The sequence below is a fragment of the Penicillium brevicompactum genome, assembly GCF_028827555.1.
Source record: "Penicillium brevicompactum strain IBT 35665 chromosome Unknown utg000005l_segment0_segment0, whole genome shotgun sequence".
Taxonomy (NCBI): domain Eukaryota; kingdom Fungi; phylum Ascomycota; class Eurotiomycetes; order Eurotiales; family Aspergillaceae; genus Penicillium; species Penicillium brevicompactum.
The window spans coordinates 4,066,933-4,092,478 of NW_026623208.1; the positions used below are offsets into that span (position 1 = coordinate 4,066,933).

The 25,546-nt window shown below is 51.4% G+C and overlaps 11 protein-coding genes across 11 annotated transcripts; 4 read left to right on the top strand and 7 right to left on the bottom strand.

The window, feature by feature from the left end:
• Window positions 1–302: 302 nt before the first annotated feature.
• spt5 (transcription elongation factor spt5) lies at window positions 303–3,563 on the top strand (the record flags this gene model as incomplete). The annotated part of the gene is made up of 5 exons (XM_056956690.1): window positions 303–404; window positions 465–620; window positions 689–2,730; window positions 2,784–2,959; window positions 3,010–3,563. The coding sequence occupies 5 exons, from the start codon at window positions 303–305 to the stop codon at window positions 3,561–3,563; spliced, it is 3,030 nt and encodes a 1,009-aa protein (XP_056811024.1).
• Window positions 3,564–3,857: 294 nt separating this feature from the next.
• On the bottom strand, window positions 3,858–5,698 carry gmdB (general amidase GmdB; the record flags this gene model as incomplete). The annotated part of the gene is made up of 5 exons (XM_056956691.1): window positions 3,858–3,994; window positions 4,041–4,128; window positions 4,179–5,048; window positions 5,096–5,371; window positions 5,417–5,698. The coding sequence occupies 5 exons, from the start codon at window positions 5,696–5,698 to the stop codon at window positions 3,858–3,860; spliced, it is 1,653 nt and encodes a 550-aa protein (XP_056811025.1).
• A 591-nt stretch (window positions 5,699–6,289) lies between these two features.
• N7506_007399 (DUF3237 domain-containing protein) lies at window positions 6,290–6,952 on the bottom strand (the record flags this gene model as incomplete). Its single annotated transcript, XM_056956692.1, has 2 exons — window positions 6,290–6,622; window positions 6,698–6,952. 2 exons carry the CDS (start codon window positions 6,950–6,952, stop codon window positions 6,290–6,292), a joined length of 588 nt encoding a protein of 195 aa, XP_056811026.1.
• Window positions 6,953–7,455: 503 nt separating this feature from the next.
• N7506_007400 (uncharacterized protein) lies at window positions 7,456–8,215 on the top strand (the record flags this gene model as incomplete). The annotated part of the gene is made up of 2 exons (XM_056956693.1): window positions 7,456–7,608; window positions 7,673–8,215. The coding sequence occupies 2 exons, from the start codon at window positions 7,456–7,458 to the stop codon at window positions 8,213–8,215; spliced, it is 696 nt and encodes a 231-aa protein (XP_056811027.1).
• A 471-nt stretch (window positions 8,216–8,686) lies between these two features.
• N7506_007401 (transcription factor TFIIIB subunit BRF1) lies at window positions 8,687–10,880 on the bottom strand (the record flags this gene model as incomplete). The annotated part of the gene is given in 2 exon segments (XM_056956694.1): window positions 8,687–10,653; window positions 10,664–10,880. The coding sequence occupies 2 exon segments, from the start codon at window positions 10,878–10,880 to the stop codon at window positions 8,687–8,689; spliced, it is 2,184 nt and encodes a 727-aa protein (XP_056811028.1).
• Window positions 10,881–11,851: 971 nt separating this feature from the next.
• On the top strand, window positions 11,852–15,565 carry N7506_007402 (putative copper resistance-associated P-type ATPase; the record flags this gene model as incomplete). Its single annotated transcript, XM_056956695.1, has 1 exon — window positions 11,852–15,565. One exon carries the CDS (start codon window positions 11,852–11,854, stop codon window positions 15,563–15,565), a length of 3,714 nt encoding a protein of 1,237 aa, XP_056811029.1.
• A 114-nt stretch (window positions 15,566–15,679) lies between these two features.
• N7506_007403 (crossover junction endonuclease MUS81) lies at window positions 15,680–17,525 on the bottom strand (the record flags this gene model as incomplete). Its single annotated transcript, XM_056956696.1, has 3 exons — window positions 15,680–17,160; window positions 17,214–17,383; window positions 17,434–17,525. 3 exons carry the CDS (start codon window positions 17,523–17,525, stop codon window positions 15,680–15,682), a joined length of 1,743 nt encoding a protein of 580 aa, XP_056811030.1.
• A 608-nt stretch (window positions 17,526–18,133) lies between these two features.
• Window positions 18,134–20,381, top strand: N7506_007404 (DUF3292 domain-containing protein; the record flags this gene model as incomplete). Its single annotated transcript, XM_056956697.1, has 5 exons — window positions 18,134–18,406; window positions 18,466–18,675; window positions 18,732–19,243; window positions 19,301–19,528; window positions 19,586–20,381. The coding sequence occupies 5 exons, from the start codon at window positions 18,134–18,136 to the stop codon at window positions 20,379–20,381; spliced, it is 2,019 nt and encodes a 672-aa protein (XP_056811031.1).
• Window positions 20,382–20,644: 263 nt separating this feature from the next.
• Window positions 20,645–21,129, bottom strand: N7506_007405 (uncharacterized protein; the record flags this gene model as incomplete). The annotated part of the gene is made up of 2 exons (XM_056956698.1): window positions 20,645–20,659; window positions 20,719–21,129. 2 exons carry the CDS (start codon window positions 21,127–21,129, stop codon window positions 20,645–20,647), a joined length of 426 nt encoding a protein of 141 aa, XP_056811032.1.
• A 445-nt stretch (window positions 21,130–21,574) lies between these two features.
• Window positions 21,575–22,269, bottom strand: N7506_007406 (uncharacterized protein; the record flags this gene model as incomplete). Its single annotated transcript, XM_056956699.1, has 3 exons — window positions 21,575–21,837; window positions 21,898–22,028; window positions 22,196–22,269. 3 exons carry the CDS (start codon window positions 22,267–22,269, stop codon window positions 21,575–21,577), a joined length of 468 nt encoding a protein of 155 aa, XP_056811033.1.
• A 302-nt stretch (window positions 22,270–22,571) lies between these two features.
• Window positions 22,572–24,692, bottom strand: N7506_007407 (putative C6 transcription factor; the record flags this gene model as incomplete). Its single annotated transcript, XM_056956700.1, has 4 exons — window positions 22,572–23,194; window positions 23,257–24,335; window positions 24,415–24,547; window positions 24,593–24,692. 4 exons carry the CDS (start codon window positions 24,690–24,692, stop codon window positions 22,572–22,574), a joined length of 1,935 nt encoding a protein of 644 aa, XP_056811034.1.
• Window positions 24,693–25,546: the final 854 nt, after the last annotated feature.

Genomic DNA, 25,546 nt, shown 5'->3' on the forward strand with positions numbered 1-25,546 from the left:
TCTCACTCTCTATCCTCTGATCTCAATCTGTCGCTTTGGCCCGTTATCGCCGACGACTTGCCTTTCAGATTCCCCCGAGTCTGCCTGCCCCTTGGCATTTCTGTCTACGTGCGCGACCCGCAAGCTCTAGCGCGGTTTCATTGATCAAGGTACGCATTGCACCCGGGAGACTTGGCTTGATCTTTTCTCATGCTGATCCTGTTTGTGACTCTCAGACCCTTGAATAATTACATTGGACCCGGTGTCCTTCGAAAAATCCCCGACCAGACTCATTTACATTAATACCTCCGACACATTCCACAATGTCGAACTTCCTTAACCAGGACTTCGGGTCCGAAGATGAGGAGGATGACTTCAACCCCACCAACCATGATGACTCCGATGCCGAGGAACCCAGCTCCAAGGTGAGATTGCTCTTCTCACTCGAGCACTGGTCCAGATGAACTTACCAAGGTGCGAAACAGCCAACCAAGAGGGAGGCATCAGCTGAGGCTCCCAACGCGAAGTATGGAGGCAACGCGGAAGAAGAAGATGACACCAAAGACGTCGATGATGATGAGGACAACGACGACGATGAGGAGGAAGAGGATGAAGAAGACGAAGAAGAAGAGGACGCAGTGGTTCGTTACCCGTACCGATGAGCCTTGTGAGGGCTATGTCGACTGACCATCTCTTTTCACTTTAACAGGGTCCTCGGAAAAAGCAGAAGCGTGCCGCCAATCCTTTCATTGAGGACGAAGCTGGTGTCGATGAAGAAGAGGACGAGGGCGACGACGAGGAAGATGAGCTCGCCGAATATGGCATGGAAACACACCCAGACGACCTCGATGCATTGCCTCAAGGTACCGAGACTGACGACCGCCGTCACCGGCAGCTCGATCGCCAGCGTGAGATCGATGCAAGCATGGACGCAGAGAAGCAGGCCCAGATGTTGAAGGAACGATATGGACGAAACCGCGCTGCCGCTTCGGACTCGCTAGTCGTCCCTAAACGACTATTGCTTCCTAGTGTTGAAGATCCCAGCATCTGGGGTGGTCGTTGCAAGCCCGGCAAGGAGAAGGACGTCGTCTACTCGATTCAGCAGCGTATCGAACAGCGACCTGCAAACTCCCGTAACCCCATGCGCATTATCTCGGCTTTCGAACGCGGAAACATCATGCAGGGATGGTTCTACTGTGAAGCCCGCCGACAGGCGGATGTCATCGAGGGCTTGGACGCCATCAACTTTTACTATCCCTCCCAGAAGCTTACTTTGGTCCCAGTGAAGGAGATGCCAGACCTCCTCCGCGTCCAGAAATCGGAGGAACTTCTACCTGGTGGTTGGATTCGTATCAAACGCGGCAAATACCAAGGTGATTTGGCTCAAATTGAGGAGGTCGAGACCAATGGCCTGAACGTCACCGTTCGTTTGGTTCCTCGATTGGACTATGGAATGAACGAAGATACTCTTGGTGCTCCGGCTGATGCCAAACGCAAGCGTGGTGCTGTCAGCACTGTTCGCCCGCCCCAGCGTTTGTTTAGTGAGACGGAAGCCAAAAAGAAGCACGCTAAATACCTTTCGTCCACTTCTGGTCTTGGTGGCAAGTCATGGAACTATCTCAACGACAACTACGTGGACGGATTCCTCATCAAGGACATGCGTGTTCAGCATCTCAGCCCTAAGAATGTCAACCCCCGATTGGAGGAAGTTACCATGTTCGCGCGTGGAGGAGAAGATGGAACCGCCAACTTGGACCTGGCTTCACTGGCGGAAACTTTGAAGAACTCCACAGCCGAGGACTCTTACCAACCGGGTGATCCTGTGGAGGTCTACCGGGGTGAACAACAGGGCCTCATTGGTCGCACAGTGTCGACTCGAGGTGACATTGTCTCATTGCAAGTCACCGAGGGTGATTTGGCCGGTCAGACTATCGATGCTCCGGTCCGAACTCTCCGCAAACGCTTCCGTGAGGGTGATCACGTCAAGGTGATTGGTGGAAGTCGGTACCAGAATGAACTTGGTATGGTCGTTCAGGTCAAGGACGACACTGTCACCTTGCTCAGCGATATGAGTATGCAAGAAATCACCATCTTCAGTAAAGATCTCCGACTCTCGGCTGAGATGGCTGCGGACGGCCAACTTGGTATTTACGACGTGCACGACCTCGTCCAGCTCGATGCCGCAACTGTTGCTTGTGTGATCAAGGTAGACCGGGAGTCACTCCGTGTCATTGACCAGAATGGTTCCATTCGCAACATTCTTCCCACACAGATTGCCAACAAGATTGTCCCCCGCCGTGATGCTGTTGCTACCGACCGTAATGGCGCAGAGATTCGCGCTGCTGATACTGTCAAGGAAGTATACGGAGAGCAGCGCAGTGGAGTCATTCGTCATATCCACCGTTCATTCCTTTTCTTGCACAACAAGGCGCAAGCAGAGAATGCAGGCATCTCTGTGGTTCGCACGACGAACGTTGTCACTGTGTCAGCACGGGGTGGTCGTACTACTGGCCCCGATCTAACAAAGATGAACCCTGCTCTGGCGATGCAAACACCTGGCGGTGGTGCTGCTATGCCGCCACCTCGCCGTGGCCGTGATCAGCTAATTGGTAAGACTGTCACTATTCGCAAAGGCCGTTTCAAGGGTCTGGTCGGTATCGTTCGCGATGCAGACGACAACTCTGCTCAGGTTGAACTTTACACATCCAACAAGCCTGTTCACATCCCGCGAGATGTCCTGACACCTAAAGAGTATGTTTTATTTTCCGTCGCTCATATCCTGTGGTTTTACTAATCTGGAATAGTCCTGTATCTAAGCAGCCCCTCTCTATGGGCCGCGGAAGAGGCGGAGGCATGGGTAGTCGTACACCCTTCGGTTCAGGTGGCCCTGCGAGGGACAGCTGGTCTGGAGGTCGAACCCCGATGGCCGGTGGCGACTCATCTAGAACGCCAGCCTGGGGTGGTGCTAGCGCAGCGAGAAGTAAGTCGAAAATACTCAAACAGTCATTGAGAATGCTAACAATTCTCCAGCACCTGCTTGGGGTGGCGTCGGCGGCTCTCGTACTCCTGCTTGGAAGAATGACGGTTCCCGCACCTCAAACCCTTACGCAGATGGCAATCGCACTGCCTATGGTGGAATCGGCAACCGCACACCTGCCTGGAACTCCGGATCCAAGACCCCTTACGACTCCGGCTCTGGCTTCGATGCCTTCGCCTCCGGATCCCGCACACCTGCCTGGGGTGGCGCCTCAAATACAAACACCGGAAACCGCACTCCAGCATGGGGCGGTTTGTCTAACAGCCGCGATCAGCGCGACTTTGATGATGCCCCTACGCCCGGTGGTGGCTACTCTGCGCCTACTCCAGGCGCTTATGCGGCCCCGACCCCCGGTGCTCCTACACCCGGTGGCTGGCCCGAGAATGCTCCCACGCCTGGCGGAGCTTTCAGCGCACCAACTCCCGGTGGCCCCACTCCTTCCGCCTATGATGCGCCCACCCCGGCCATGGGTGGCTCGGCTGCTACGCCTGGTGCTTACGGTGGCAACGACGGTGGGCCACGCTACGATGATAGCCCAAGTCCATGATCTTGCATCGTTCTTTTTTCTACCAAGCCTCAAAAGCTGGTCCTCTCCAAACTTCATTTCAGATATCACATGGAATAGGACCGGTCTCACATATGTACTTTACCCGAATCAATTTTTACTTTTTGTGCAGTCACATACCGCTGTAATCGTAATGCCTTGCATCATCTATGCGATCCCTTCTAAAGTTGTACTGTAAAGTAGGCATTCAAATCGTTCAAGGCAATTTGTTTGAAGTTTTATGAAGCAAATAGTCGACATTGACAGGATGGATGAAGAAAAGATAGATTGCATGTATCAGACTCCAGCTGACTGGCCGAAGACAGTTAATACTTTGTCAATGATATCTGCTGCCCACAGGCACTTCTCATCCTGGAAGTGCGGCGCAATGACTTGAACAGCACACGGAGCTCCGTCTACCTCGTCCGGATCGTCTATGCTAGATTAGTACGTGTATTGATCTACCGCTGAGAAACTCACAATCTGGCTGCACATCATCCGATGTGGTCATAGGCTCTGGATCAAGTTCCTTTGATGCCTTGCCGAATGGAATGATACAAGCGGGATACTGTGACGGTCAGAAATTTGAACCCCAAGTGAGGACTGCAACAAACTCACATCCAGCACGTTCCACAACGCGGTATATGGAGGCCATCCGTAAGTGTCATGTCCCACAGCCGTATTCTGAGCTCCAGGGGCAAGGACAACGTCAAGCTTTTGCTCAACCCACGTCTGTCTCCAGCAGTCCAGAAGCTTCTGTCGGGTCTCATAGAGCGCTTGGATTGTCTCAAATGGTCCGAGACCCTGTTCAACGGGCAAAGGACCAGTGAACATGGGTGACGCAGCCTTAGCAACAGATGCTACCACTGGCTCGCCACTCGGAGCAATCAAATCCTCGTGAGGGCCATAGATGAAGTATTGAAAAGCGAGACGCGAAGCAGACGCCACATCAAGCTCATCGCTCAGTCGAACAATCTTATGTCCAGCCCGAGTCAATGCCCCAATAGCCCGATCTAAAGCCCTCTTGACAGGGGGATGAAGCGGGAATTGCTTGTCCTCTGCAAGCACACCGATCGTCAAGCATCCGTTTGCGCTCAAACCTCGAGGAACACTTTGCCACGGTGCAGCGACAGCACTAGAGTCATGCTCCCAGCTTTGACCGTCGCCAACCACGGTGCTCATAAAAAATTGCAAATCGGCAATACTATGCCCCAATGGACCAGCCGCCGGCACTAAGCCAGGAATGCCCTCTTTGGCACCAGAAACCTGGCCTCCAAAGGGAATTCGGTTCGTTGTAGGCTTGAAGCCATACACGCCACAGCAAAGCGCAGGAATGCGAATCGAGCCTGCGATGTCTGTTCCCACGCCAAGGATAGATCCACGAAATGCTGCGAGGGCTCCCTCGCCGCCGCTGGAACCACCTGCCGTGAGAGTTGTTTTGTGGGGGTTGAGAGTTCGACCGAAAATGTTATTCTCCGAATCGCCTGTCTGGCCGGATCTCAGCTTCGACCATCAAATGCGAGGGAAGATCATACCATCATTGTTTGCGGGATGTTAGTCTTGACGTATAGCACGGCTCCAAGATTCAGCAGAATCTTGACGAGTGCGGAGTTGGTCTTTGAGGGTTCATTTTTCAGAAGCTCGACATATCCGACTGTTGACTGAACACCTTCGACACAGAAACTGTCCTTCAGACTGATTGGTAGACCGTGCAGAGGTCCTACGGGCTTTCCCTCTCTCTTGAGGTATTCATCCAAATATTGGGCGCGCTCCAGGGCCTGGGGGAAGAATGTTTCCGTGAGGCAAGAGGTCTTTATGCATCAGTTCCCATTCTCAAATGTTTCAAGAATACACACCAGCTGCTGCGCAATCGCAGCTCTTTTACAAAAAGCTGTCGTAACATCCAATGAGCTAGTCTGTCCAGTCGCTAGCTTGACCAATAGCTGGCTCGCGGTATAGTTCTCAGTGATGTCTAACTCGAGATCAGATAGTAGGCCGCTGCGGCGAGGGACATCAGCCTCAATCAACCGAACATCCGCGAGAGCAAGTTGCTCTGTGTTGAGTCGCCATTGCTGGGGGATTTTCTCTCTGTTTTCCTGCTGCTTAGCTGCCACGAGATCTTGCCAGTTGGTAGACATATTGAGGGATTCAAGTCTGGCGGTGGAACCTTGTTTGATCCCAGGTGAGGTTGATCTCTTTATGTACACGTCAAACTCTAGACGACCTACGCATATCGGCAGATGCCAGGTGTCTCCTCACCCCACTTTCGATCTTTGTGTGTCGACCTGCCTGTTTGGGATAGCTCGTTGGGGCCGAGGTTGGGGCCGACATTGTGATTCGCGATGGCAGTTCAAGTGGCCTCTATTCCCGAATCATGGCCAACGGGGCAATCCACTTGCTCTCAGCGTCTAGTGCTTATTGTATTCCCCTTTACTTTTAGGATACAAAGACATGCTGAATATTTCCCGAGGTCTTTGGCCGGAATTCCCGCGGTTGAGTATCCCAAAGTCGGATCTATCTGCGATTTCTTTGAAAAGCCCCAAATGTTAGACTTCATACTGTGAAAATTTTCGAAACATGAACAAGGTTGCCTAGCTTGTAATAACTTGTTTGTAACAGGAATATTTGGTCTTGGATATATTCGGCAGTTGGGACTACTCTACTTAGCGGGGGCCAACCGATGGGCGCTTGAGATATTAACACCACTGCGCCCAGTCACCGTACTGAATTTAACTCGCCAGCACATCCTCCGGCTTAACACCAGGAAAGTTAGTCAAGTGATAAGCATCGATCCAGATCTTTTCGCCTTCGCAACACATCACTCCCAAGCAAACCAGCCCATTCAACCAATTATATGGACCCGGCCCGGCCTCGATACGCAAATGTGAAAAGAACTCAACATCGTCCTGGGTGACCGTTGGAGGAGGGATCATATCTGGGTTTTCTTCAACGGCCTTTGCATAGCTAGTGCCCGGACCAGGACGGTACAGGCCATGGGCGCGGATGTAAAGGTGGTGGTTGTCGGATGTACGCACGGTGTAACGGGCATCGAGGGTCATGGACTATTACCAGTTAGAAGATTGCTTCCACGATCCTATATAATGATCTCATATATATGCCAGGCACTGATGACTTACATGTGTTCCTTTCACAACAGTGGCCCAGTCTGCACCGCCCAGTGGTAAGATCTCTCCTTCAATTCCGGGGCCTTTGACACTACCACGCACGATATTGGCAATGCTGCGAATGGTGCCGCTGTTATGGGGTGCTCCAATGTTGATCTCTTCTTTGGCAATGTCACATTCCAGTCTATATATCCAGGACAGCGAGGGTTGGCGCATGGTGGGCCCATTGGGGAAAACCGTGTTCCCGGAGGAGGCAGTGAAAGACATGACGGAGTAGAAAACAAGGTGAATATTCTTGAAAGTAAATAGCTTCAGTGTCCGGTGGCATGCCTTTATCTGACTTTCGTCTCATCTCGAGACCTCGGAGTGCCCGCAGATCTCCAAATCCCGAATTGGAAGGCCGACGCACTCTCCCGTTATCGCTTGGATATATCCGTTCGATGAGCGTTCAGCCGACATAAGCATTTAGTCCAAATTATACCAATGGTTCATACTATTTGTATTAATCATGATCTTTCAAGCGAAGTGTCGACGGTTCTACAACCTTCCAAGGTTCAAATTCACGACCTCGGGTTCCAAGGTTACAAGAAGGCGTCATTGTATTTACTTCGATTTTCACGCCACGGTGTTGCTTCTCGACAATTCTTCGGTCCGGGATAGAGTCAAAGTGTCAAGATGCAGTCAGATTGAAGTATATAACCGACAAGATCCATCTGTAGTCCGAGATTTTACTTCCTATCCTCAAGTATCACCTTACACCAACCCTCATGATGTCTACTCCAGAGCCATTCCCAGCAGCATATTGCCCTCCAGTTGATGACATAAAAGAGGAATCCTCGTCAGAAGAGTTTTCATCAAAAGTCTTCCCACCAGGAGCTTTCCCAGCAGAAAATTGCCTACCAGCAGACCGTGAACCGATCAATGTAAATCTCCCGCCTGAGTATCCCTCGATTTCTATAATATACTATAATATACTAACTGTCCCAGTCTTCAACAGAATGTGTCCGTAATTCCATCCAAGACGATGACCTCAGCTGGGAAGAATTCACGGATAGCGACTGTCAATACGAGATCCAAGAGATAAAAGACCAACTGGAGGATCTAGGACAACAACGCCTCTCACAGACCAAAAGACTCCAAGCCATCGAAGCAAAGATAGAAGACCTCTTCACCGAAAAGGAAATCACAGCCCAGCTCTGGAACACTCTACGCGAGCCTATCTTACACTCATGGAGCGGCAAGCGTCCATCGTCAAAAGTGGATTGCCGTTTAGCCCTATATACCCACAGGGGCAATATCAGGGCTGATATCCGGGCCATTGATGCTATGAGGTTCATTGACGGCGAGGTGTTTCAAGGTTGGCAGGATGCGTTTGAGGATCGGTATGGGGTTCCGTGGAAAGAGTGCATGGAGACGAACTGTCTGCGTAATGTGTCTTGGGAGGGTGTTCAGGTGTTCAACATGCGGGCTTATGTCTCGCATAGGTTTCAAGGTCCTCGGGAGGAGATTATGAGGATCTGTGATAGTTGAATTGTGCGGTGGAGGCTGGATCATAAATTTCCTGTTCCTGCGGTTCCGTATGCTCGTTTGTGTCGTCTTTACTATGCGATGTAGGAGGCTGTGGGGACTTGGCTCTCTTCGCTTTGATATATAGCTGTTCGGTGTGTGGGATCTACAATCTAATACCCTAATAATCCAACTCAATGGCCGAAAGGAAGCTCGCAAGGTTGTCCTTCGAAGATACATAACTGAAGAATTTCTGGCCTGGAGATGTCAGATCAGGCTATAAAGACAGCGGATTGCAGACTGTAGTGCCATTATGCTCATGGGAATCAACTTGTTTATTGACGGGAACCAACGCTGAAGCTAATGTGACAATGGTATCATTTTAAATGTGTGTGAAATCGAAACAAAAAGCAAAGAAAAGAATTTAAGCCACCGCGTTCCAGAACTCCCAATCCATACAGCGGATGGATAATGCAGTAAGTTTGAGCATCTCTCTCAATCATCGTCGTCGTCATACTCGTAGTCACTCTCCTCGTAATAGTTCCCGTTGAGAGCATCATCGACACCATCTCCATTGTCGTCATCCTCTTCATCTTCCTCGTCGTCGAGGTCTTCGGGTTCGTTGGGAGGACCATCCTTGAGTGGAGCTGCCTGTGCTCTTTCTTGTGAGGCAGTAGGAGCAGTTGAGGGTGGCGTCGGAAGGGGCGCAGCAGATCGCATCTTAGATGGAGGACGAGATAGTCGATTTCGGCTTGGTGTGTTGCGTCGAGAGCGGAAGGATTGCTCTGGCTCAATGCTGGCACTGCGCCGGGAGGCAACACTGGCACTGCGGCTCATGCTGCGGCTCATGCTTTCCTGTTTGGTGTCGCCTCCTTCTCCGCCGTAGAGAGTGTCGAGGAGAGAGTAGTTGATCTTCTTACTGTAGCCACGGCGTTCGAGCATGCGACGTGTAGCCTCAGCCGGAGTAGTGGCACGGGAGCGGCGACCGTCTTCACCCTCTTCGCCTTCCAGGTAGGTAACATCTCCAAGGCGGCCGCGGCGGCGCTTGCGTTGTTTGCGAGGGGTGGGACCACCGTCGGCTTCTTCTTGAGCTCGCTTGAGAGCCTTGGCTTGCTGGGCCCGGAGATATTCCTTGTTCTCAGTGACCCAGACTGCTTCCTTGAATTCGACTTCGGCGGGTGACAGGAGACAAAACGCGACTTCGGGGTCATCTTCAAATTCCGCCTCATCAAGCTCGGGGCTGTCGGACACTGGGGGTCGCTTGGGCCCAGAGGAACCATTTTCGGCCATATTGGTGTTTAGAATAGATCGCATCTCTTCTTCCAGCGCCTCTTCAGACGCAAGCTGATCGGAAGATGGTTCCGGGGTGGGTTGGCGTTTCCCCTTGCCCTTGGATTTCGTTGTCTCGTTCTTCATTTCTTCGATGACATCGCTGACAGCTTTGGCGACGACTGAAGAGCGCCGGCCCTGGCCTGCAGTTAACGCTGGGTCAATGGGGAGGTTGGGAATAGCAAAGCCATCCGCATCCACGCGATGAGGCTGTACAGATTCGGTTTCACTTTCGGACAAAGAGTCATCGTCGTTCTCGGTAGCTGCCTTTCGGACGTGCTTTACACGGCCCTTCCGTGCATCTCGTGCGCGATTGAATGAAGGGGGGTCGTGGGTGTTCTCTAATTGAACGGAACGGAATTGATCCACGGTCAGTTCACCACTCTCTGTGGAACTGAACTCGTTTAAACGGGTGCTGATGGTGGTTTCTGTGACTTTGACAATGTACACCACTTCACGCACGGTTCGGCGGAAGTTGTTCATGCGCGCGGCCAGGATCAGCGCGGCACCGCAAAGACCGGCTGGGCGTCGACCCGTAGTCATCCAATCACGGTTCATGCGCTGCACGATGCGAACTGCTTCTCCGGCAACTGCCATGAGCGATGATCCGAACTCAAGTTGTTTGGCGAAACGGTAGATCAAACTTTCGGGATCGATCGGATTCATGAGGAAGACGTTGCCACCGAGGCGAAGCTCGTCGAGGAGAGCCTTGTAGCAGCGACCCAACTTGAAGACGTTGATCTGTAGAACATCGGCGAAATCAATCAACATGACGGTGTTGCCATTTGAACGGCGACAGGCGATGTACAAGCAGACGGCGGCCACGGTCTTGGTGCGGCGACCTTGAATGAAGTTGAGACCCACTGCGAGCTTGAAGACCTGACCAGCCGCCTTGGAGGCACTTTCGGGAATGAGTAAGTTTCGTGCGAGTTGCTGCATGTAGCGGTTTCCGTTTTGCTCGGTCATTTCCCGACTCTCCATGCCGCCTCCACGCTGGAAGCCCGGGCCATAACTGCGGACGTGAGTTTGGTCTTCTCCGACGAAGGATCCCTGCACCATCGCCGCGCCGGATGAGGATTCACCGAAGGTGACTTCTGAGACGATGTTGGATTCACTAATGACTGTACCACAGCCTGAACAGACCTTGGTTCCGCCATCCTCGACGATTTGCGGGGCTGGACAGCCCGGGTTGGGACAGTTCGAGGTTTTCGGATGCGTAGTTGGTCTGGGAGCCTGGGGACGGGAGATAGACTGTGGGCGTTTGATCGGAGTTGAGCTGGGAGGCTTGAGACTGGCCAGTCGTCCAACTGGGCGGCGGGGGGGGAGGCACTGGCCGCGCGCCGGATCTGGGGGCTGACATTGCGATCAAAGCGTGTAGTTGATCAAATCAGGGATCTGAGAGTTGACAGGGGAGCTCGGCTAGGGAACCGAGGTCCTCACAGTCTTGAATACACTTGGTTTGCGCTGTTGGTTTTTTTTTTTTTGTCGCGAGGTTCGTATCAATGTCACGGTCGGCGATAAGGACGAGAATGGGAAAATCCCAGAAAGGACAAGCGGGCGAGAGATGATGAGTCAGCAGAAATTTTGACTCGGGGCAGATGAATGAAGTCAAAATTTGATTGTGACTCGACTTGTTCTATTGACTAAAAAGTGAACTACTTGACTGAATACGTAGTCTAATACAGACAATACGATCTCAGGGATCTCTCAATGCAAGTCTATACATCTCAATACATCTCAATACCCCTGGAGACATCAGACTACACGACTTCGTCAGGCACGAGAAACGCGCTAACCCAAAGCGGAATAATGGGTGTCGCGCCTTCTCGATTGGGTGCTGACTCATCTAGTCACGGGACCGGCCTTCCCAAAGTGGAAATGCTGGACTGCGATGAACCATGAGCGATGCATCACATCTTCATCCATGTGGCGGTTGTCTTTTCAATCTCGCTGCTGAAGATATGACACGAGGTCATGCTTCATATTCCACTATACGCTAGTGACATACATAGGGGCCATGGCCGAGATGACTGGAATGCGGCATTTCTGCGTTTTTTGCGTGGTTCGCGCACAAATCTCGCATCTTCGCCATGCTGAAAGGCATCCACCCATTTCTGGGATTTTCCTTCCTTTTCTTTCTTAATGATTCATATTATGATATTTGAAATCTCTTCCTTTTTCCCTGCTGTTTTTTAGACATAAATTGCCGGTGGTTGCCTTTGCACTCGCCGTGTTCAAAACCAACCATCGTGTAACTAACCAATCTTGAGACTTTGAGATCTCCGGATTGTATCACGATCGACAAGCTTTATATCCAGAGATTCGTCGATCATGTCATCACCACAGAACCAGTCTCCCGATTTGGAGGCTGCTCAGGACTTTGACACGCGAAGGAGTCTCTTCTTCGTCAGCAATGTACACTGCGCATCGTGTGTTGCATATATCACCGAAGTGCTATCTGAAATATCCACGGTGCAAGATATCGACGTCACGATCTTGACCCAAGAAGTCCGTGCCAGCCACGCCTCCTCAGTACGCCCGACCGACCTCGTCGATGCTCTCATTCAAGCCGCATTCGAAGTGCACTATGTCACAACCTTTGACCAGCAAGGAAATCTCGTCTCGGAGATCGATACATCTGCGTGGAATCACAGAAGCTCTGCGTTGTTTCCGTCACCGCGGGCGTCGGTCTCCAGCTTCTCGTCTAATATCAAAGAGCGCCTTCAGGCCACCCGGCACAAGCGACACATCGCCAACTGCGATGCTTGCAAGAAAGAAGAACTCATCGACCAGCCGTGGGACTCTCCTCAGATAGGACTAGGGCCGGTGGCCGAGAAGCCCCATTCTAAAATTCAATCTCGCAAGAGCCACGAAAAGGAAGTTGGCGTTACAAAACTTGAGTCAACACCAGAGATTCCAGCTGGCGACTCTTTTGTTTCATTGCCAGAGCTGAAAGATGAATTCAGGGCCCAAATCAGCATCGGTGGAATGAGCTGTGCATCATGTGCCAACAGTATCACTGCTGAGCTCCAACAGCTTGACTTTGTGAAAGAAGTCAGCGTAAATCTACTTACAAACAGTGCAACGGTCACATACATCGGGATTCCACAAAATGCCGACAAAATTGTCGAGCAAATCGATGATATTGGCTTCGAAGCATCCCTTGATGAAGTGAGCCCCAGTGCTCCAGCCCCGCTTCCTGCCAGCTCGCCAGTGACATTTGTTACCGAGATTGCCATCACTGGCATGACTTGTGGTTCCTGTGTTGGGGGTGTGACTCGAGGACTCGAAGAACTTCCCTTCATCAAGAATGTGACTGTCAATCTGCTTTCCCATAGTGGGAGAGTAGAGTTTGAAGGTCACGACAACCTCGAAAACATCATCGAAAAGATCGATGATCTGGGATACGACGCCGTTGTTACCAGCATCTCACCAGTGACACACGCACCCAAGGCTTCCACCACACAAGCTAGAACAATCTCCATCCAGGTTGATGGCATGTTCTGTCACCATTGCCCCAACACTGTCACCAGGGCCGTAGAGGCAGTTCCAGGTGTCACTATCGTCGAGGCACTGAGCGAAAAGCATCCTGTCCTTAAAATCACATACACCCCTAGCCCACCATCAGTCACCATTCGCTCAATCATAGCAGCCATTCATTCGGCAAATGAGTTGTTCCAGGCCAGTGTTTACCATCCGCCCAGTATCGAAGACCGATCTCGCGCAATTCAACACCATGAACGACGTCGTTTGCTATCGCGCTTGATCTTCGTCTTTTTGAGTGCTATCCCTACTTTCATTGTCGGAATTGTGTTCATGTCTCTGGTATCCCCCGAGAACCCCGGTCGGGTCTACCTGGAGCAGCCGATGTGGTCTGGCAGCGTAACGCGCATTGAATGGGCGCTTTTCATCATGTCAACGCCAGTAATGTTTTATGGCACCGATGTGTTCCATACCAGGGCCTTCAAGGAAATTTATGCTTTATGGCGACCCGGCAGCCGCGTCCCAATCCTTCGAAGACTCTACCGCTTTGGTAGCATGAATCTTCTCATCTCCGCTGGTACGAATGTCGCATACATCTCATCTTTGGCAGTCTTGATTGTCGACGCGGTCGTCGGCACCAAATCAAGTGCCCACAGCACGACATATTTTGACTCTGTCGTTTTCTTGACGTTGTTCATCCTAGCTGGTCGATTCTTGGAAGCCTACAGCAAGGCCCGGACCGGCGATGCTGTCTCCTCTTTGGGAAAGCTTCGACCTTCTGATGCTCTGCTAGCCGATGATTCAACCGAAGATGGAGTCAGCCGTACAAGTGTTGATCTCCTGGAGGTTGGTGATGTCGTGAGCATTCCCCACGGCGCATCGCCTCCTGCCGACGGACTCATTGTCGATAATGCCTCGTACCAGTTTGACGAGAGCTCTTTGACCGGAGAGTCGCGGCCAGTCAAGAAGACCACTGATGACATTGTTTACACCGGCTCTGTCAACGTTGGTCAACCAGTGCGCATTCGAATCACAGAGCTTGGCGGCTCCTCGATGCTCGATCGGATTATTGCTGTGGTTCGTGAAGGACAAAGCAAACGTGCGCCTCTCGAAAGAGTGGCTGATCTTCTCACCTCGCATTTTGTGCCCATAATCACTCTGATCGCCGTATCGACCTTTGTGATCTGGCTGGCTCTGGGCAATTCGGGTGTACTTCCTGCGGACTATCTCGATGTTGCACATGGCGGGTGGACGTTCTGGGCTCTGGAATTTGCAGTCGCAGTCTTCGTCGTAGCTTGCCCATGCGGACTGGCTCTCGCTGCCCCTACTGCACTATTTGTTGGAGGAGGCTTGGCAGCCAAGCATGGCATCCTGGTCAAGGGTGGTGGCGAGGCATTCCAAGAAGCCAGTCGGTTGAGCGCGATCGTGTTCGACAAGACAGGAACCTTGACTGAGGGTGGAAGCCTGAAGGTCTCTGATCACGAAGTCCTCACCAATGATCTGGAGGTGGCCAAAATTGCATGGGCTCTCGCTCGGAAGATGGAGGAGACAAGCAACCATCCCATCGCTCAAGCCATCACCGAAGTCTGCAAATCCCAGGTCTCTGCCTCCGTCAAGACCTCTGATATTCAGGAGATCTCAGGACAAGGCATGAGAGGAACATTCACCATTTCCGGTCCCGAGGACGAGCAGTACGAGGCTGCAATCGGCAACGAGCGCTTGTTGAACAGCATCATCACACCCGAAACAGACACATATTTTGTTTCCAACCTCTTATCCAAATACCAATCGGCAGGAAAGTCAACTGCTATCCTGTCTCTCCGCAAGCTTCACAACACCTCCACCGAACAAGCCCCATTCACACCCGCCATTGTCTTCGCCACCTCTGACACACTCCGACCAGAAGCCATCGACGTCATCTCGCAACTCGAAAAGCGCAACGTGGAAGTCTACATGTGCACCGGCGACAACCAAAAAACAGCCCATGCCGTGGCAGACATGCTCGGGATCTCCCGCACAAGAGTCATGGCTAACGTGCTCCCCGCCGAGAAAGCGACGTTCGTCCGCCAGATCCAGGAACGCTCAGATAGCGATGTGAATGCTCAGAACAACTCTCGTCCTATCGTCGCTTTTGTTGGTGATGGAGTCAATGACTCCCCCGCATTAGCCGCGGCAGATGTGAGCATCGCCATGGCCTCTGGCTCGGACGTCGCCATCAACTCTGCCAGCTTTATTCTACTCAATTCGGATCTCGGTACGATTTTGCAGCTGGTGATGCTTAGTCGACGGGTCTTCAATCGGGTCCGTTTGAACTTTTGCTGGGCGGTTGTCTATAACCTTTGCCTTGTTCCTGTTGCTGCGGGTGTTTTCTATCCTATTGTTAGTGGACATCATGAAATGTCTGTTGGTGGTGAAATGGTCATGGTCAATAAGCATTGGAGACTTAGTCCGGTTTGGGCTGCGTTGGCGATGGCGCTGAGTAGCATCTCTGTGGTCATGAGCAGCTTGGCTCTACGGATTGATAAAGAGAGCATCAAGAAGTTTCTGAGGAGGAGAAACTGAATTATGTATTTTTAATCATTTGTTTCGATTAAGCGTTACGTTAATATCCAATATATCAATGATAAGACTTTTGTTCCAATTATCATCCAAAGGTAGTCTCCCAATGAACTTGTATCAACTTGATTGTCCCCAAATCTCAGCGATGCGCTTGCTGAGGTCTTTGGCAACTTTCTTTCGCCCGACGACTTCCGCCATCCTTGTCACTATCATCGAATCCCGTTCTTTAGGATCCAAGCTAGCGTACGCCTCCATCAAATGTCGAGGCGTTGGCCAAATCTGTTGAATTTCAAGTGCCTTTTCGCCCGTCACACCGCGTGTACACATGAGCATTTTCAAGAATACATCACGCAGAGTTAGGGTATCTGATTTAGATGTGAGGGCAGAAAAGATCACGAATGAAACACCGTAAGTAGTAGACGAGTCTCGAGAGCGAAATTTGTCAAGGATGGTGAGATACGAATCGTTGGCGAGGCGACGCCCGGGAATCAATCCAATTTTGGAGACTTGGCCCGCAGGACCGCTGGGAGTCGCATTGCTATTTCCATCTGGGTTTGAAGGAGGGTCTTCCACCCCGTACATCCTCCGTAACAGAAGAGTCATACGCGCCAGGTATCGAATCGACTCATCCAAGTGCTTCGTCTTTTTGATGAAGTATTCGTTGAGGACTTGCGTCGAGGCAATGGCCGAAGCAACCATCTCTTGATACTGCGCCGCGCTCCCGCTGGTAGAGTCGGCATGTGTGACAGCAAATTCTTCAATCAAGTAGATGACATTTTTGATTCCGGAACGGCGGAGACGGAACTTTTGTTCATGGAAGCGACCATCTTTAATGGATCCAACCAAGTCATCAAGGCGCTTTCGCTCCACGATCCAATCGAGCATCACCTCGTCACTTTCTTCGCCGTGACGAGCGAGGTATTCAGGATCGTTGCATTTAGCTACCCACATGGCGTCTCCAACTTCCAATGCGCGCACTTGAGGGGTGATGCCTTGTTTTATTAATTCGCCGGAAATGTAGTCGCGGTCCGTGGATGTGCGCACTTCGCGGGTGTCCAGAACGAGCTGGATTGTGAAGCTCTTCGGTGGGAGCATTATGGGTTCGATGTTGTCAATGTCTTCCTTGCTCAAGGTTTCTTCGGGCTCTTGTAAGGGCTCCTCTTCTTCCAGTAGGTTGCGATCACTTGTCGCGCTCTGTTGGGACTCGGTGGTTGGGCCTGATGTCGAGGCTTGCGAGGCCCCAGGCAATGTCCGCTGGAGACGTTTGGCCACTTCCCAGCCTTCTTCCGAGAGGAGATATTTCCTAGTTGGACGGCCGTGCTCGCAGACGAGATCTTTCTGAATGAGAGTCTTCATTGAATTCCACGCAGTGTAAAACTTCGTGGGATCTGGAGGCGCCGTGAACGAACTGTCACAGTATGGCTGGGCGATTTCGATCAATTGCGCCTTGGTAATGCCCTGCGACGAATTTTCACTTTGAGTTCCCAAGCCGAGAATTAACGCATATGGACCAGATCGCAATGTAGGCACATATGGCTTGGTTTTCCTGGGTTTCTTGGCCGGCTGTTCCTCGTCACCGCCAGATGTGCGTTTACCACCTATTTGAAAACTGGCTCAGTCATTATTTCGACTCAGAGTCTGAGGTACCAACCTTTTTCTGGTGGCGCCGGCATAGGTAGGCCATTCTCGTCACAGTGAGCCTTGAGCTTATCTGTTAACCGGTCACATAACTTTGGACCCAGTCCGTTTAATTGCTGAGCCTGTGAAGGATGTTGAAATTGCAATGGACATGCCTTCATGGAATCATATGCCTTCTTGTACCTGCACACGGTGAGTACGTCATTCAACAGCGGTAGCTCGGGTGTACTGACACGGTCACGCCTTTGCTGTTTCGCTCTCGAGCCTGGTCCAGCCATTCCTTAATCCACCCCAAAAGTAAGGGGTTAGCACACTCCTCGCTCATGGCGAGCCAATTGTATCACAAAATAGAAGTCTATTCGGAAATCAAGCTCATCGAGGCGAAGTTGCCCAGGACGCGAAGTGATGTTACCCTTTTGGGAACGCGTCTGACACGTGGTGATAAGAGCGATAAGACTTCTATGATGCTTTCCCAATTTCTCTCGGCATTGCCTTTCCAAGGTTGCTACAATAGATGTGCATCTTGAATTCATCTTGAATATCTTGCTGTCGTTTGTTCTATCCCACTGATCTACCCCACCTTGGATGTCCGAACTGTCAATCCATCAGGATGGGAGTTTTTGATCTACGCTACTATCGGGGAAGCCCCGAAATTCCGTAGACGACTCACCAGATCACTCACTCAGTTCCGAATTCGAAGTATATAGTGAGAAACCGACGTTTCTTTGTTTGGGTCAAATGTGTCTGGGGATTGCGAGATCATTATTGGAATGTGTTCTCCACTGGTTTGTTGATTGCCACCGCTGCCCTGATTTGGGCGGATGACGTCGACAATCTCAAACAAGCAAATACAAGTAACACCAGGCTCGCTATGTATATGCCGGCACATGGAGTGACCTTCAAAATTCAAATCATTGCTATCTTTCACACATCATGTCTATTGATCAAAGGGCAGTGCCCGCAATAGAGACCGACAGTAAGATCGACGACCAGCTCAGCACAGAACCAGAACTCCCAGACGGACCAACTGATAGCCATGTGCTGTCCCAAGTCGACCAGGATGAGAAAGGCCTTGCTCAAAAGGCTGGTGAAACGGCGGAAATCACTAATGTCGGATGGGGTGAACATGCAGATCATGTTGCCGAGCCTCTAGTGGCCGGGCTCTCCAATGAAGACTTGTGGATGCTGATCAGGCGTTTTGACAAGGTTAATTGACCTTCTTTTGATTTAACATAATCATCGAGGCTAATGAAATTGATTTACAGCAAGTTTACAGAATCAAGGCAGTGCCCGATGCTCCACTACAGAGATTGGATCTCACGAGAACAGACGACGATGAATTCTCACCAGACAAGTTGCGAGCAACGCTCGAGCGATTCTACGTCAGTGTGGTCGTAAGCTTGACTAGCTGCGTCAAACATATCGCTCGGCTACGATCCTGGAGAGAGCCCCGACGAACCAGTAAATTTGCCGCAGTATGCATCCAACAAGCATAAGCTCAGACATGCCTGCTGACTGCTTGCACCCACAGGTTTACCTTGTTTCATGGCTTCTTGATATGTTGGTTCCAACTATCCTGGCAACGCTACTTGCCCTGATAGTCTACCCTCCCTGCCGAAATCTCATGTTCCCTCCAGCGCCAATCGCTCTAGTCGACAAAGACACGGGCGGGGTTCAAAAGCCCAAGGCAGGCATTCTTGGCTCTCATGATAGTATCACTGGCGCGCCTGAAAAATACAAGGGCGAGGCAGCCGAGCAAGAGGCTAGCAATTTAGTCGCCAGCATTGCTAGTGTTGCGGTAGGCAGCGCAGCCGGCAAACATGACCAAGGTGTACCCGAGGGCGCACCACTCGAAGACGATGTCCCCGATGTGATGGATATGGTTGCTAATACCGCCGATGCACAAAGCGCCGCCCATGGCAAGGTTCCGTCAGACTCGCATGACAAAACCCGGCAGCCCATGAAAAAGAGTGTTATGGATGCTGCCAACTTTGCAATGCAAGTGGTGAATGATATCACAGACACATATGAAAAGATGGGGAAGTGAGTCAATCTATGCCCTAGCTGCATTGATGCCTATCTCTAACTTTCTTCCTCTAGTGCGCTCTCTGCAACGGCTCCGTTCCCACAGTTGAGCCCCCGTTTGCGCCTGGCTGCGGTGTTGGTTCCGGCCTGTCTTGCTTCGATGATGACATCCAGCTATGTCCTCATGAAAGTCAGCACGTTCATCTTTGGATTTGCATTCTTCGGCGATCCTGCTATCCGCCGTGGAATCCAGTATCTGAACCGACGGTTCCCCAAATGGCAAAAGGTCATCGAGTTGCAGAAGTATGTTGCGATACCGTTCAAGTCTGCTAATGTATGATGAACTAACCACCGCACTAGCTCACTACTCAAGGGCATCCCAACGAATGCACAATTAGCCGTCACCTTGCTCCGCATCGGCGAAGCCAATGCATCTCCATTGCCGCCGCCCCCAGATTCAAGTGACCAAAAGGCACCTTCACGACCGGCCTCTCTGCATAAAGAGGATTTAACCCTCGACGCTACCGACGAAGAAATTAATCAAGCGGCGCTCGTCAAACCCCACAATGATACACACATCCAGACCGAGACCCAGCCGCAGGAAAAAGCCCACAAAAAGACTGTGACATCCGGCATACTCAGCTTTTTCCGGGGCACGACAGCCAGCGGCGTGGAAAGTAAACGAGGCATTGACCGCCTGCGAGCAACGATTGGTTCTCGCCATGCGAAGAACCGCGTCGGAGTCCTCCGTCACAAGGGAAAGATGATCACGCCCATTGGACCCGTGGCATTCGACGCCCGGTACAGAGGCAAGCATGGTACGGTGATTATTGACTCGACTCAGGAGCCTCCTTTGCTCTACTTTACGACGGAGACGCCTCAGATTGAGGATGTTAAGGTAGTGAATCGGAAAGTGGAGTCGGTACTGTTTACCATGCCAGTGACTGAGATTCAGGAGATGAGGAAGCTGGGTGGAATGGGATGGAAGGGGAAGTTGGTGGTGGGATGGGCTCTTGGGAGTAAAGAGGTTGTCGATGGGTTACTGATTACGGGTCAGAAACCTGGGCAGAGATATCAGCTTACTGCTATGGGGACAAGGGATCAGTTGTTTAATCGGCTGGTCGCGATTGATGGACAGGTTTGGGAGACGTGTTAATATCCCACGAATGAGTGCTAAAACATTCCCAGGTTTGGAGGTGAATCCCCCGGTTCTGTCTGTGTTTGATTGGCGTACTTGCTTTCCTTTTGATCAGCGATTGAGAAGATATTAGCTTGAGTTTCTCGAGAAAATCCAAACACATGAACGTATGTTGCAGTTCAACAGTGTATAATTGCAAGAGAAATGCCTCACATCTCCTCAAGGCATACCTCAATCCCAACCTCCCATCCCATAGAAGAACCACCCACGCAATATCAAAATTAGTACATCCCATCCTACAGACCAAACCCCCGTTAGCATCATCTCCCACTTCAAACCCAGAAATCAAACTCACATCCTCCAGCTCCGCCTCCAAAATAACCTCCACCATCTTCCCAATAGCAACCTCCCTCTCTACCCCCGTAACACACCCAATCCCCACCAACTCCGCCAAAGCCTCCCCAACCCAATTCTGACAATTCCAATCCCGAAACTCATCCCCGTTCCGCACAGGCGTCGAGACACACGCTACGTGGATCCTCGATCTCGAAATAGATTCCGGTATCGAGCATACAGGGATGCGCGCAATGGGTTCCTCGGAAATGGGATTCTGGTCGTTCTTTTGGAATGCGAAGAATGGGTGTCCGCCTACCACGTGTAGCCACTCGTGCTCGTCGCCCCAGTCTGCGTAGAGGGCTGTGTGTCGGTATTTGGAGAAGTCTACTGGGACGCCTTGGTAGACGAGGATGGATAGGTTGTGTGGCATTTTGGGGTTGGATTTGGGGATTGGGCTTGGAGGGTGGTTGGGGGTAGTGGGGTTGTGGTTCGCGCTAGATTTGGATCCTGGTCTATATGGGAGGGTCGATATGGATTCTTATTCTTGGTCTTGGGAAGACTTCATTTCGGTCTAGTTTTTAGTCTGGGTTTAGCGAAGAGCTTTGAAGTATTCAATCTCGGAAGTCCGAGAGTATTTATTGGCAATGGACAGCTCGTGGACATAGAGGTACCTAGGGTTAGTCGATACTCTATGCTCAAAATACCCATGATATACTCAAGTCTCAGTCTCAATATCAATTTCATACTACCAAGACTCATCGCCAAGTGAAAAATACGTATATAGAAGTATAGGATTCGCACAAGTTCTCGAACAGAGAGAAACGAGAAACTCATCCCCAAAACCACGTTCTTCATACATCAGCGAAATCAATAAATCATTTCTCATCCTCCTCATCTGCCTTCTCAGCAGCCTCAACCTCTGGCAAATCAGACTCCTTAGGAACGACATCGCCCTTATCCCTCGCAGCAGCAGCAGCAGGACCACTCTTCTTAGCTGTATCAGCAGCCTCTTCTTCCTCGCCCTCGTCTTCGTCTTCAACAGGCTCGTCCTTATCGGCGCCGCTCTCGGCGACTTCGACGCCCTCGTCGTCATCGACTACGATGGGCGCGGTCTTTTGCTTTTTCGCGACCGGGGGACCTGGGATTCATTAGTTCGTTTTTTCATCGCGATGTGATTTGAATTAGATGTGGAATTTACCGCTGTCTTTCTCTTTCTCTTGAGGCTCTTCTTCGTCGTCGTCTTCGTCGGACTCCGATGCGCCTTCGGGTTCTTCCTCTTCTTCGCCTTCGTCGCTTCCTTCAGCTAACTCGGGCTCGGAATCTTCGTATCTGGTTTCGCGATCGGGTTAGTAATTCGCAATTGGAGCTTGGGGATTTGTGCAGTTATGCTAGAAGGAGATCTTTTCGCTGCGAGATTGGATATGTTGCGATGTTTCGTTTGGATGCGCGATTTATTGATTTGAACGGCTGTATGCAGCATTGAAGATGGAACTTACTCTTCTTCTTCCTCGCTTTCATCACTAGGCAGAGCCTGGAGCTCTTCATCTTGCTTTCTCTTGCGGGTAGACATAGCGAGTAATTGGGATTAAAAGTATAGGGAATAAGGGAACCCGATCAAGGGATGGGTTTGCGCTGGGATTGACCGAGTTTCCTAAGATAAAGTGGGAAACGAGAGATATAAGAGTGAGATTTAAATTTTTAAAAAAAAAGAGAAAAGGAAAAGGAAAAGGAAAAGCGGAAAATGAGTTCAGCTCAAGGGGGCATAAGCGGAGGTGACGGTGACGACATGGGAGTGACATGCCCAGGTGTTAGGGTTGAATTTACACTCCGGATGCAGGGTGCGTGTGCATTGCGTGGCCCCAAGTAACATTCCTATTGCGTCAAGAACTCAAAATCCGCCATGGGGTCGAGGAGGTTCTCATCCAGCCCAAATCCATATGTTCCGACCATTCCATAAATCAAATCTGGTGGTGGGAATCCTTGTGCCATGGCATTGGCTCCCCCGGGGACATCGCGGCCTTCGACCTCACGGAATTGCCAAGCGGATTCCCAAGAGTCGAATCGCTCGAGCATTTTGCCTAGACCTCGTGCGATGTGTCGCGTGAGGTGGCGCTCGCCTGCGGACACACAGTTCATTAGTTCGATGACTCGTTCTACGAGTCGGCGTACCTGACGCGCATTGATGCTGAGATACGCCGTGTTCCAGTTGATCGCGACCTTGAGCAAGAAAACGGCGGAGAAAGTAACCATTGTGTGAGTGAAGATGGGAACGCCGACGATCGCGTCGCGAATGTCGGGTTCTTCTAGGACCATGTTGAGACATGCCATTGCGGATGAAATCGCGATGTTGGCGGACTCTTTACGGTCCATGGAGAACACTGGGGTATTGGAGGGTGAGAGGGCACGGAGGGAAAGGGAGTTTAGTTGAAATTTGGCGAAATGGTAATGCAAGACTACGCCTTTGGACGGATACGTTCGCACATAGGCACTATCGGCTGCGATGGATTCCAAAAGATGTTAGGGTCGACAGTTTCATGGGTCGAGAGGGATCACTTACCGGATCGAGGCTGCCAGAGGAGTCGCCATTGGTCTACAGCGACATTATATGCGCGCAACTGTCCGAAATCTTCTTCCGCCAAGGCCTGCTCGGTATCGCTGCCGAACATGCGGTAGGCCTCGGTCAGGATCATGAACAGCGCGACTTGCGCCAAGAGCCGAATGTCGCCGGGGACCACCATTGGCAGCGCAAGAAATGTCTCGTGGTTACGGATCACCACGTCCTCGTGAATGACCGGCGGGCGACCGTACGCGATGCTGAAGTGATGGTCGCACACGTATAGTAAGTACCAGAGCTGAGCGCGCTCATACTGATCCGTATGACCGCGCGTCAAGCGCTGATAGCTCTGATGAAGACCCATCTCGGTCGCAATACGCACGGCATGGCCCGAGAGCTTCCAGCTCAGCTCAGAAAGCCAGAAAGCGCCCACGCAGAGACCACGGATGTCATCGAGAGTGTGGGCGCGCGTCAGGGCCATGCTCGACACCAGCGATACATACTCGCTGTAGCACCTGTTCAAGGTTTCGGTGCGGTTCGGGATATGGAGGGCCGCGACGGTAAGGACCGCTGCAGAGAGCAGCGTCGAAGCCCGTCGGACGGATGTTAAATCGCGGTGTACAAGAATTATACCTCCCCATAGTAGTTGGTTCATGGTACGACTGAAGTACGCGAACAGCTCGTCGGCTTCGTGGAGCGAGATCAGCCCTCGCGAGATGAAATCCTCTTCTAACAAGGTCTGCTTCGGGGCTTCGACATGGTTATTCCTCAGGTTCCGTAATTTGGTCACCTCGTATAGACTGCGCATGGGGGCCGGCACCAGCTCGGGGTCTTGGAGATCCTGCTCCGGCGACGGTTCCCGAGTGACATCCATCACGACACCGGGGCCCTCTGCATGGCTGGTTTGTGTCTGGGATCGATCGATCGAGGGACGATGGGTGTGATGCGATGCCGCGGGACTGGGTCCGTTGAAAGTGTCCCCGGGCGCGTAGGTTGAGAGCTCCGGCAACCCATTCTGGCGCAGCAGATGCGACACCGCTGCCTGCAGCTGGTGCATTGTCGCATTTGCCTGGGATTTCCAACTATCATGGTAATTCGATCAGCATCTGCGTTTGTGGTTTGAGGGGCGGGACTCCACCGGGTGCGGGGGAGGGCGCGTACATGCCATCGTCGTCGACGAACTTCTGCGAGAAGTCATTGACGACGCATTTGATACCGCTGCGAATACATTTTGTGCATGTAGTCTCGCCTGGTCGGAATTCGCAGCGAATCTTGTGGCGCTTACATTCGGCGCCTTTGCAGGTCAGCGGAAGTTCGGGGATGTGGGGAAGCGACTTACAGGCACGAGCTTTGGAGATCTTTGGCACCGAGCGTGTCTTCTCTCGGGGCGACTCCAGGCCAGCGTCATCGGAGGAGCGCTTCAGTGGAGTCGCGTCCATGTTGCAATCGGTGATGCTCCGGCATGCGGTTTAGGGGAAGGTTTCGGAGAAAAGAAGCCGAAGAGGTTCAATGCCATAACATTTAAAATAAGCTAAGGCGAAAAAGAGAGGGAAAAAAGAGAAAAAAAGAAAATAAAAGAAGTAAATTAAAATGTGTGACTCTCTGACCCCCCGCGGACTCGACTTTCCCGATTTCCAGGGAATCTCGGCCATCTTGCACATCGCTATTTACACGGAGAATACAGATGACCATAGTCCTTATGACACTAGCGAGATGACTGATAAAGGCTTTGTGCTCTTCAGACCTTCTCGGCGAAGTTTCTTAGCTCTTGCTCGGGTACCAGTCTCTTTCCCACGGCTGATGAGGACGGCCAACAACGTTGTCAGATAGATCCGGTTGTATGGTCGCCGTAATCGACCCGTTCTTCAAAGACCCTCCGGTATCAATTGGTGCATCAATGGTTCGAAAAGGGTTGATAAATGGTGTCAGACGAGCCGAAAGAGAGGATCGTAATTGTGCCGTTCATCGAAGACCCTCCGGTAACAATTGTTGCATCATTCGTTGGAGTTAATTTGATGAACGCAGTAGGACGTGCCGAAAGGGGAGATAATCTTGTCCGAACACCATAATAGCATGCTGACTCTTGACTCGACTGTGCAAGACGATTTCAAGGGTCTTTCGATTGATGACCGTAACCACAAGCTTCACCACCAGCAGTATTGCCGAAGCGCTCGTGAACGGTGTTTCAAGGACTTTCGTAAGCTCTTCCTGGTGAAGTACTGTTTCTTCACTTCCTTCGCCAGTTGCGTAATAGGGTCATTGGTTTTGGAATCAACGAGAGCTCAGATGAAGA